We start from the raw sequence: 11,305 nt of genomic DNA on the forward strand, positions 1-11,305 counted from the left end.
AGAATTTATGGCAATAAACCTCCGAGGACGAGGGCAAATTCGAAGCCCCTATAGGCCAAGGATGGTTTATATTGCCATCAATTTCAATGTATAGTGGTATGAACAGTTTGATATATGAATTGTGCCTTGACAAAGTGTAGTCTCTTGAGATATAATACATCAGAGCCCAGGGAGGACTTGGAATTAAGGGTCTATATATGAGATCTGAGATCTGAATGCATTCAGGGTGTCTGCTTGACTTATTGATAGTTAGGGGCTGCCAGGTTTGAGCATATAAATTATGAGCTCTAGCCTGGTGATCACTTAATTCTCTTGAACTTAACACAAAGGTGAAGTGAATGTTTGAGGTATACGTATTGCATTTGTTCTAGCCTGGTGAACTTAATTCTCTTGAACTATAATAACACATGCAGATCGAGGTGAAGTGAATGTTTGAGGTATTGCATTTGTTGCAGTGGTATAAGGTTTCCCCTTGCATGGCAATGAATTAAGGTGTCAGTCTTCTATTATTTTGTCTATAATAGTGCCTCTCCTCTATCTTCGAGATCCCATTCCAGAACTGCTTAATTGCATTCATGGGATATAGAAATATGCACACCTATCCCATGCATGCAAGCGGTTCTGTCCTCTAATTATGCACAATTGCCATGTAATAACACTTTAATACATAATTATAGCGAATTCGTTTTGGCGCCAAAGTGATTTGGTGAAACGATAATTATGATAATTATAATAATTATTATTGTAAGCTTAAAAATACAATGCAATAATCAGTTCACACTATACATGCATAATTATGTTCAGTTAATCATCCTCGCCCTTGAGAATAGCCTCAAAGCTGAATGGAGTGAATTTGGATCCGTTTCCATCGTAGAACTTGTTCTGGAACTCCACCCAGTGCAGACGCAGGGCATGCAGGAAAGCAGAGAGCCCCTCCATCACCAGCAAAATTCCCACCGTCATGCCTGTGAAGTGTGCATGTGTGAAGGGGAAGGAGTAGTAAGTAAGTTAAGTACCAGTACATTATGGGTCACAGCTGTAATAGTGCATAAAATTATGACACAAGCAAAATATGCCAAAACCTACATGTAGCTGGGATCAATCCAGGCACTCTTAAATATAGAGTGGATTGCTTTGCCTACTCACCAATTAGAATGCAAATAATAATCCTGAATAATAGTCTAAAAGTGGTAGTAAGCTTGGTCCTCGTGTCTTACCTGCCCAAGCTGCAAAGAGGAAGAAGACGGCAATGGCTCCGAGAATCGGGCTACTGGAAACAGCCACCCCAATGCCCAACTGGAACACCATATTCCACAACACCTCAGACAGCTCTGTAGGTGGAAGGGGCGAAAACATAAAGTTATAATTATATGGTGTTGCATTCAGTAACACATACAACTTTAGTGGGGCAGCATTTTATAGGAATGTTGAATAATTATGACACATTAGTATTTTATCAGTGATTCTATACAAGCATTGTATCATTGTATCTCACCAGCGTGAGCGAGACTGAGCGCCCAGAGTCGGAGGTAGGAGGCAGTGTTGGAGATGGTGCCAAGACAGTACTCAATTGTGTGGATGGATTGGTGAATGAAGATCTCACTAAACTCAAACTTTTCTTCCTCTTTCTCACTACCATTATCATCCACCTATATACATAATTATAGCAGCAGGGGTGATCACAAAATTAATACATTATTGCAGTATTATAATTATACCTATAGATGTATCCATTAATAAATGTACACGTATGTACTACTCATGATAATACTGTACAGTGTTCCTTTGCTAACATTGCCTGAGTGGTTGGTCCCACCCTCCTCATGGTGCAGGATCTGGGCACGCTCATCATCAGCCGGTTCACCGTCAGGTGTCACGTTGTAACCAGATTTAGCCCGAACACGGTGATAGCCACTCTGATGGATAAGGACAAACAAGTGTTACACTAGCAGTGTAGTGAATTTTATAGGAAGCACCATGTGGGATTATACTATAGTCTTGAGGCCAGACTCCTCCCGGGGGAGAGAGTCTGGCAAACAGAGTCACTTTTCTTGGTTTTCAGACAGTAAAAAAATGGGCGTGGCAGAAATGGGCGTGGTGATGATGCTAAAACTGGCTGGAAATTATCTCTACTCCCGTACAGATGTAGTGAGATTTGAAAGATTTTCTGTACTTAAAATAACATATTAAGTTGATGTATATCGGAATTTAAGTTAGCCATTGCCTACTGGCATAGTTTTAAAAATGACAAAGGTCAAGTACTACCAACCTCCTCTGTGAGGTGGAATCATGTGACAGTTTAATTGCATTCTTGCGAATCTGATTGGATATGTCAATTTTCGACATCTGAACCAAGAAAAGTGACTCTAAATGCCAGACCCTCTCCCTGGCACATGTCAGATCACGTGCAAGGGAGTGGTCTGGGGCCAGACTAGGATTATACCCCACTTGGCCTCAGTATCACATGCAGCAACTGGGTGGCGCTTAACTCCCATAAACGTCCAGCCCTAGAGCACATTCCACATAAAGTCCCCTGTGCATGCCTTGAGAGAAAACTGATTTGATGTTAGTAACAGAAACAAAATAGGGCTAGAACTCGCTAGACACTGTTGGCAAGGGTAGGGCAGATGGGCGGGGCTCGATATACACCAGGAAAAGGATCACTGCATGGACATAGACAAGTAGAGCTTATAGCTTAGCACTGGTTGGGTGATACACACAAGCTTTTCGTTTATTTTCCCTAGTTTTTGAGACTGGTAGGTACAAGGTGAGGTAGCTATAGGTAGCAAGTACTTTTCATTCCTATGAGGTAACACTTTACTGTCCACTAATTTGCCTAGGGACTTTGTTCTCAGCCTCGGCCTCAGGGGTTTACTACAATAATCTCTAATACTAAAAGTAATATTCCCTATATGTACACGTAAGAGATCAAGAAGGAATGAGTTTACATGTACTAATGCATACAGTGTTGTACACATAATTATGTGAAGATAATAATTATATCCTCAACAGTGAGTTGTAAGCAGGCTGGACCAAGTTACTCTCGTACATGTACATGCTAATTAATGATATACATGCATGCACTCATTACATTGTATACAAGGTGTACCTCTGACTCCCTCTTGTGTTTGACAAGGAGGTAAATAGGCTTAGCAAGCAACATCCACGGTACACACACCAACGCCACAATCACCAGAAGAGCTTGTATTACTTTCTGTGAAACAACCAACGCATAAAATGGAAGAAAGACAACTGGATATTGATTTAGCAAAAATGCTCAACCAGCAAAATTATATGTATACATGTATAATAATGGCACCTGGAAATTGGCTAGATTTTCAGTGTGACCAAACACAGAGTACTGTATCTGGGTGTGGTCAGGGTTGGTGACATCAGGGGAGCCGCCAAACTTGAGGAACATGTTGATGAGTGTGATCAGCAAACTGGGGGCCTGAGGGCAGAACAACAACAATGTCATATCGCGTGAAAACACAATTAGAGCACATGCAGTATTACGTTACACAGACAACACACTGGAGGCTACAACAAATTGATATTGTGTGTTAGGAAAGGGGGGTAATAAGAACAAAACTAACTGAGTTGGATGGAACCTCGCCCGCTGAAGCATATAATTAACTCAGACGAAATGTACATTTAATTTTATGATTATAGTTATAGCTTGATCAGGGAAAGATGGGACCACCCCCATACATGCGGAGTCCGGGTGTGATTATTAATTAAACCATAAGACTCTAGTTGAAAAAGCAAGCTAAAAACAAAGTTTAGGAAATACTTCAAAATTTTCCACCTTGCATGTACATGCATATAATTATTGTTATTGTGAACATGTACATGTAGTAGTCATAAGAATTAAGATACATGTAAGCAACATGTAATCCATGTGACTCTATGGCGCTCCATTTTTCAAGTACATAGTAAAAATATTGTCAAGGATGTACACGTATGTGATAGAACAATCATTGACAAACATGATGACTAATTATTGACGAACAATCACTGACAAACATGATGACAATTATGTACATGACTATAATCACTGGACAATAAATTATTGACAATCACACACATGCCTGTCAATATTTTTCATTACATTTTTAACTCTTGTGACAATAGTTTTCACTATATATCGCGAACATGAAACAAATAGAGCGCCATAGTTTTGTGGCTTGTATATATCTACATGTATAATGTGATCTATATAACCTTGGTTCTGATAATGCATATGAATTTGCCATAATTATTAGTAGATGCTATAGTGTGGTGTGGGTGTTATTGTGTGTGTGTGTGTGTGTGTGTGTGTGTGTGTGTGTGTGTGTGTGTTCTTACATAGTTGGGGTTGATATAGAAGAAGCACCACTTAAAAAATATGAGGAAGACCAGCCAGCCAAAGATGCACAACAGGAACAGAACTTGAGGTACAAACTCCAGTACGATGTTCAGATAGTTCTTGAAGTGGCTGCAGAATACAAAAACACAGCATGATTAAAAAATCACGTAAGGAACAAAACTAAACCAACTAAATGATACATGTACATGCATGTATATGCCCCACTAAAGTTACAAGAGTCCATATAATACAGCACACACAAACCTTTAGTATATATACAGTAGACCTCAGATAGCTACATACTTAAATTTACACCCTCACACACACACCCTACACTCACATGTGATTGAAGACCTGCAGACAGACTCCAAACAACATCTGCATGACACCCAGAGTGATGGCCATCTTCATCTTGTAAGAGTTAGTAAAGACCAACTTATTCTCGGCCACATTCCAGATAGGGTCCAGTCCAAACGGGTAGGGGGTCATGCTTTTCATAGCCTCGCGGGGGACCGTGGTGAGACGACCCCCAGGCGCAAACTGAACACACGGCGGGTTTGGACAGCACCCAAGTACGTCACTGGCCGGTTGCCTGCATAATTACACAATCATAAATGTATAATTCCACACACACTTTATAACATAATTTTTTATAGTCGAGCACCATACAGAACACCAATCGAAATCAGGTGGATGAATATTTAAACACTTTACAAGACACACTTTGGGTAACCACTTACTTGAGGGAACTGTTGGTGTAAGTGAGGTTCCAAGAGGAGCCGAAGATGTTGAGTGACTTGGAGAACACATCGTTGTACACCATCCCAGTGTAGATGGAGAATAGCCCCATGAGGAGAATGATGTAGCGACCATTGAACAGCGTTGTGAACATCTGTGAGTGCATGTGCATGTGAGCGTTACCATCACATACATACAAGCACACATACACATACATTATATACACTATATTTGTACAGTCACGTTTTTCCTGCAACAATATGACACTACATACAAACTCAAGGTAAAAATGGGAGAAAGGACGGGCAATATAGAAGCATACACAGTAGTAACAACGTACCTCTCCACCGGGTCCCTGATAGTTGCTGAGTTTCTTTTCAAATAAGACAAGCAGAGCAGCAAAGGAGGCCATGATGATACCGTGACCTGCGTCACCAAACATCACCGCAAACAGGAACGGGAATGTGATGATCGTGTACAGAGCTGCGTGTGTGAATGTGTGTGTGTGAAATTGATACAGTACGTACGACAAACATATGTACATACAATGCATACATAGAGATGAGTTTTTAACGCGTATCAAATGTATAAACTCACCTGGGTTGACCTCTTGATAGGTGGCCACTCCGTACGCATCCACAATGGCTTGGAAACCACGGGTGAACTTGTTGACCTTGTTGTAGGTGGGTGGAGCTTCATCAGTAGCCATTCTATTTAGAATGGATGGTACAGTTGATCCACTGCGCTCCTATGGGAGTGTGGCATACACGTCATGTGATAACGAGCAAACATTACAGTATAATATGTACAGTACATTCAATGGTCATTTGAGAATCATGCGACTTACAGTTCCCCTGTTGAGGGCAGCCTGTATTTGTTCGAGAGAGTCTACGGGACACCAACACTCGGCAATGAGACAACGCTGAGTCACGTCCAGGTTAAACATGTTCAGAATGTGGTACACTGATTTGATCTTCTTCACCTGGAGAACAAAATTAATTACAAGTACGTAGCAAAAACATAGTACTGTACATACATGTACGTACACGTTTTTTTCGGCTCTCAAAAATGCACTGTGAATCATGCAAGTAAAATTAAAAGCCTTCCATTAATAAGAACAGTATGTACATTTGTATTATGTTCCCCATTGTATTGCTGGGTGAGATCATGTGACCTGTGGGAAGTAACTCTCTACCAATTAGGATTGAACTCAGGGAGGTTGAAATACAGTAACCCTCCAGAAGTTTTGAAATCTTAGACAACAGCAAAACCTGATTTCAGGATCGAAGTTCAACTACCGACTGAAACCTACGCATACATGTAATTCTTAAATTGCCTGAGCAATGCCCTACAAACTAATCTTCTTTGTATCCTCCCCACCTTGGTCTGCCAGACGTCCAGGTCCTGTGCTATCTCAGCAAGCTGAGTGATTGAGTGCTCTTCTGTTGTCTGGAGCACTGACTGGAGGTCACTCATACGTGCCGTAACTTGACCCACCATCTGGGCACGCTCGTCAGCTGTCTCCGGGCACTGGTACAGAGTAGCTCGGAATCTGAAGGAAATGGTATGAACATGAAATAGAGATATTATACATGTAGGCAGTGCACAGTTTCTAGTTGTATATTTTGCACAGGTACACATACAAGTAGACTGCAGAATCTAGTTTGAATCTGACAGTAGCCATGGAGAGCAATAAAAATACATGAAGGCATACACAAAGAGGGCTCCATATGACTATAATTATGGACACAGTGAAAATACAGTACATGTACATGTATAGTAACTGTTACTAACAGTATAAGCTCACCCCTCGCATATTTTCCTGACCCTTGACCTCAGCTGGTCTCCCTGGAAGAACAGGATGAACACTATCTTGTTCTCAAGAACACCCTGGTGTGTGTGTGTGTGTGTGGGAGGGGGAGATTAAAGTACGTACAGTATAGTACCATGCAAAGGTTGAAAGGTGGCACATGAACATGTACAATTCTCTAATTAAGAGACAAAAAGTGGGCCTTAACACCAGCTTTTGTTGTACAGGCATAACTAGCCTTGGTCCCAGGCCGATTTTTCTTTAGGAAGGAGAAATAATTATTAAAAATATTGGTATCTATTGCATGGGTGATAGTGCGCATGTAGCTTCCAGAATCTGGGGAATCCTCGTTCTCTTTCTTTAATCTATGCTTCTATCATACATGTAGATGCACTGTAAGTCTATGGTGCTTCTATTCTAACTGCTGCTTAATTGTGAATACAAGGTATAGGCTTCAGACTACTCACTAGTGTGCAAGCCTTCTAAACCAACGCAATAGATTCTGGGTAATTTAAATTGCATGCGAACTAATACTCATGCAATAGGTACCAGCTAGGCCCTCTTTTCAATTAGAAAAAAGCCGAGCTAGGAACGGCTAAGGCACAACCTATGCACTGTGGGTGGTCAGACTTTCAGTGTAAAAACATACTTGCAAGTTGCAATTAAGTACATCATTTACATGTATAGAAGAAGCAAATCAGTACTGCATTTCACACACGAGATTCTAACCCCACGAAACCTGTTGTTGAAGATGAAGGCTGCTATTAGAGCACTGATTGTATAATAATACTGTTGCTCTGCAACTCTGCCTGCGGCTTATAAGCTACAGCCACAACACATGCATGTACATGTACAATGTACAGTACATGTATGCATGTGCAATGAGATATGCATGCATGGTTACATCATCCCATAGCCAACATCCAAAGAAGCCAAGTGATGTTTATTGAGCAAATACATGTACTATACATACAAGTGTGTTGCCATAGCCTCTACACAGGCTCTCCTTTTTCTGTTCTTTATCACAATCGTTCAATAAGATAAAATACTGTATTATTCGTTCAATGAGATAAAATACGGTATTAATTGGAGGAATAAAGAAAGAAATAGACGTAGAGTTAGGAAAAAGGAGAGCCTGTATCGGGAAGTCGCGTGAGGGTAGAAGGGTGGTAGAAGGGTGAAAATGAACGTGGGCATACTGAGCTAGAGATGTTGGACTGCCCACGCAGAGGTCTACGACTAATAAAACTTTGCCTGAAGCAAGCTGGACATGGACTTGGAACTGGAAGTTTGCAAGCACTATAGCTTAGGCTTAGCTAGATGATCTACTAGTCTAGATTGTGTGTTTAGATTCTATCACTATTACCTTTTCTTGTGTCTTTCTACATGCTATAGTAGAACAGCTTAGTCATCATTATCATATAGCAGGTAGCTACTGCCACCAGAGCTGGCCACGCTGGTTCTCTGATCTGACTTGCAGCACAGCTTGGTGGTACGTACATGGTTGTCTCAGTGCAGTACAGTACAGTCTTACTCTGAATGCGTGGGAGAATACCTTACGTCACGATTGTGGGCTACATATCGCCCATGTTCATAAAAATCCTTGTGGATCACGCAATTTCCCAAACCAGGCCTTACTTTTTCTTAACTGTATGCCCATTTCTTTCTTTGCTGCCTCACTATGTCTTTCTTATGTTTATGGATGAACAGTGACAACAGCAAGAAAAAGTAAGGCCTGGGAACGAGGCTAGTGTTGCCATACATTATGCCCTATCAACTACAGCTAGACTCATCCAAAACAGTAACCATACTGAATAAACTCACAGTAGTTGGGTCCTCAAGAGGCTGCATTATCTCTGCCTGTCTCAGGAACACGTTGCCACGACACGCCCTCCATAGGACACGCTCAAACGCAGCCACACGCCCCCTCGCTATTACACCAGTAATAAACCTATAGACAAAGCAAGTGAGTGGGGCAAGGTACAGGAATGAGTGTATGGCTTGTTAGTAAATACATGACACTATACATGCAAGGATGTTCAATGATAAACAAACCCTGACCATAAGCCACAAAACAAAGGTGTCTTAGGAGTTACACTTACAGTAGCGCCAAATATAAGAACAAATGTCACTTTGGATTGTGTACGCTACAGCATGTACAATGTGTACAAATGTACATAACGGTAGTCACTGTAATACACAGTGTACATACAGTGAATACTATTGATCAATACTTTTATGAGAAACACACACACACACAGTGTTGACTCACGTGAACTTGGTCTGAGCAGTGGCTATCTGCAGATGCTCGCCCAACAGTCCCTTCTCCTCACGCTCTGTGATGTCCTCATCAGTGGTAACCTCTCCATCAAGGGCTTTACGATGAAGGGTGGGTGTGACAGTCACAGCATACTGCTCTGCCTGCATGAGGAGGATGTAGGGTACATGTACACATTTATCTATATACACGAACTGTACCATGCATAATATTAGTGTACACACAACAATTTTGCTGTACAAATGTATGTGACAAGAATATTCCGCGATATTCCGCATACATACAGTACGGTTACATGTATATCAACAGATTTTACTACACAAGAGTCTGAAGAGTCTGCAACAGCGTTCAAAGGAAGCAAAACTAGCCATAACTTGAGAACGCAGCATTATTTTGTAAATCCACTAAAAGCCTAGAAACTCTTACTTGAACTTTGTTTATTATTAAGCAGCTGTAACAGTCTACACACACACACACACACACACACACACACACACACACACTACCGCATACCTCGTTGCGCATGCGCACCGAAGCATAATAATTATTGAAGACCTACACATACATGTACACAACAATAAAGTGTCTACCAAGGGAAATTAATCACATACACGTACACAAGAGACTGCAACAGCACAACAGACCAATTGCCCTATACACACCAACAGGAGTTCATCAACAAAGAGGGAAAACTGAGAATATTAACTATAAGCAGCATGCACTAATAATATTATTCCCATGATTCCCACCAAGGCCTTATAAAGAGAAGCTCAGACTATTCTCAGACTCAACAACATTCTTCTGGTTACTATTTTAGACCTTCCGCCCATGAGAAATGCTATTTTTAGATGCAGAAGCACAGAAGTATGTACGTATGATGACTGCACCTCCTCACCTCCTGAAAGAAGCCCCGGGTCTTGTCGAGGATGTGCTGCAGCTCGATGAGGTCCAGCAGGTTCTTCTTGAGAGTTTCCTTGTTTGTGTTAATCTCCTTCACCTCAGTCTCCAGCACCTCAAACTTGCTCTCAAGGTCAATCATGGCTGCATGGGGGAATGTGCAATTGAAGGACTTGCAGTACTAATTAGTGACATACATACCATGCAGTATACAATAAAACCATACGTTAGTGACACCCTTAGGTACACTCATTGTATCCCTTATCAGATGGTATATAGTGTCCCACACAATCCTTTTTTTCTTGCTTGTACTACTACACATGTACAGTGTATTTCACATGTATATATTTTGACCCCCCCCCCCCCACACACACCTTGAGGTTCCGGGGCCTCGACATTTCCCCCTGGTCTCAATTCAATGCCGACTTTTTCCAGCTCGTTATTGAGGAAACGCAACTTCCTCTCCATCTCGTCACAGCGACGCACCTCATTGATGAACTTGCGCTGGAAGGCATTCACGTCAGCATTCACCTGTGTGTGTGTGTGTGTGTGTGTGTGTGTGTGTGTGTGTGTGTGTGTGTGTGTGTGTTGATACATTGTGTACATGTAGGTACGTTGCTATGACATACATGTGTATGTATGGTCACATGATAACAGTGATGCAAAATAATGCAGACAATGATGACAGCAACTTACATCTCTGAACTGTACTTTGCCCTGTAGGGGTCAAAAATATTATCATATATACAGTGCATGTACTGCGTACTAAACTAGCACCCAAAATTATGAATGTATTTATTTTAGGTGACACTAAAAATGTATGTTTTGCGCCAACTGTTTAAATGTTACATTAGAGGGCCTAGGGTGTCGCCTTATTAAATTAAAGAATCGGTAGCTGAGCACATTAAACGAGTTTACAAACTTTTTGTATACAGCTAGCCTAAGATGGATTGATTTAGAAACCATCATACAATAGAGACTGAGCCCTCACCAGTTCCCCCAGCTCCCTAACACAGGAGTAGGCTGCCTCAGACTGTAGAAACAGCTGGGCTAGTGTCATCTCCTCTGATCGAAACAAGGAGCTCATTTTGATCTGATAGATATTTGAGGATATCTCTGGTTGATTTCTCTTTCATATGTATCTTTATCTAACTATGCTTAGAACTTAACTACTGTGGTACGTTTGTTTTGTCTACTCAGATCTGGTAATGATCGGTACGTTGTCATAGTCTAA

General features: G+C 41.3%; 1 protein-coding gene across 1 annotated transcript; it reads right to left on the reverse strand.

Annotated features, from left to right (window-relative positions):
• Nucleotides 1-718: 718 nt before the first annotated feature.
• LOC135344572 (V-type proton ATPase 116 kDa subunit a 1-like) lies at nucleotides 719-11,281 on the reverse strand. The gene is made up of 20 exons (XM_064541803.1): nucleotides 11,063-11,281; nucleotides 10,768-10,788; nucleotides 10,446-10,602; nucleotides 10,070-10,215; nucleotides 9,169-9,317; nucleotides 8,721-8,847; nucleotides 6,894-6,976; nucleotides 6,467-6,638; nucleotides 5,934-6,068; nucleotides 5,684-5,834; nucleotides 5,427-5,569; nucleotides 5,089-5,240; nucleotides 4,689-4,940; nucleotides 4,348-4,477; nucleotides 3,320-3,451; nucleotides 3,110-3,214; nucleotides 1,794-1,916; nucleotides 1,496-1,649; nucleotides 1,218-1,331; nucleotides 719-965 (listed from the first exon to the last, which is right to left on the reverse strand). Exons 1-20 carry the CDS (start codon nucleotides 11,156-11,158, stop codon nucleotides 805-807), a joined length of 2,703 nt encoding a protein of 900 aa, XP_064397873.1. The 5' UTR covers nucleotides 11,159-11,281; the 3' UTR covers nucleotides 719-804.
• Between the last annotated feature and the right edge of the window lie 24 nt (nucleotides 11,282-11,305).

The sequence above is a fragment of the Halichondria panicea genome, chromosome 11 (genome assembly GCF_963675165.1).
Source record: "Halichondria panicea chromosome 11, odHalPani1.1, whole genome shotgun sequence".
NCBI lineage: Eukaryota > Metazoa > Porifera > Demospongiae > Suberitida > Halichondriidae > Halichondria > Halichondria panicea.

Bases quoted from the DNA above. Each gene is read 5' to 3' on its own strand.
- LOC135344572 (XM_064541803.1), bottom strand. From the start codon at position 11,158: ATGAGCTCCTTGTTTCGATCAGAGGAGATGACACTAGCCCAGCTGTTT. The intron at 5,835-5,933 runs GTAAGTCGCATG...ACACTCCCATAG, and splicing joins CTGCCCTCAACAGGGGAACT to GAGCGCAGTGGATCAACTGT. The intron at 3,215-3,319 runs GTGCCATTATTA...GTTGTTTCACAG, and splicing joins AAAATCTAGCCAATTTCCAG to AAAGTAATACAAGCTCTTCT.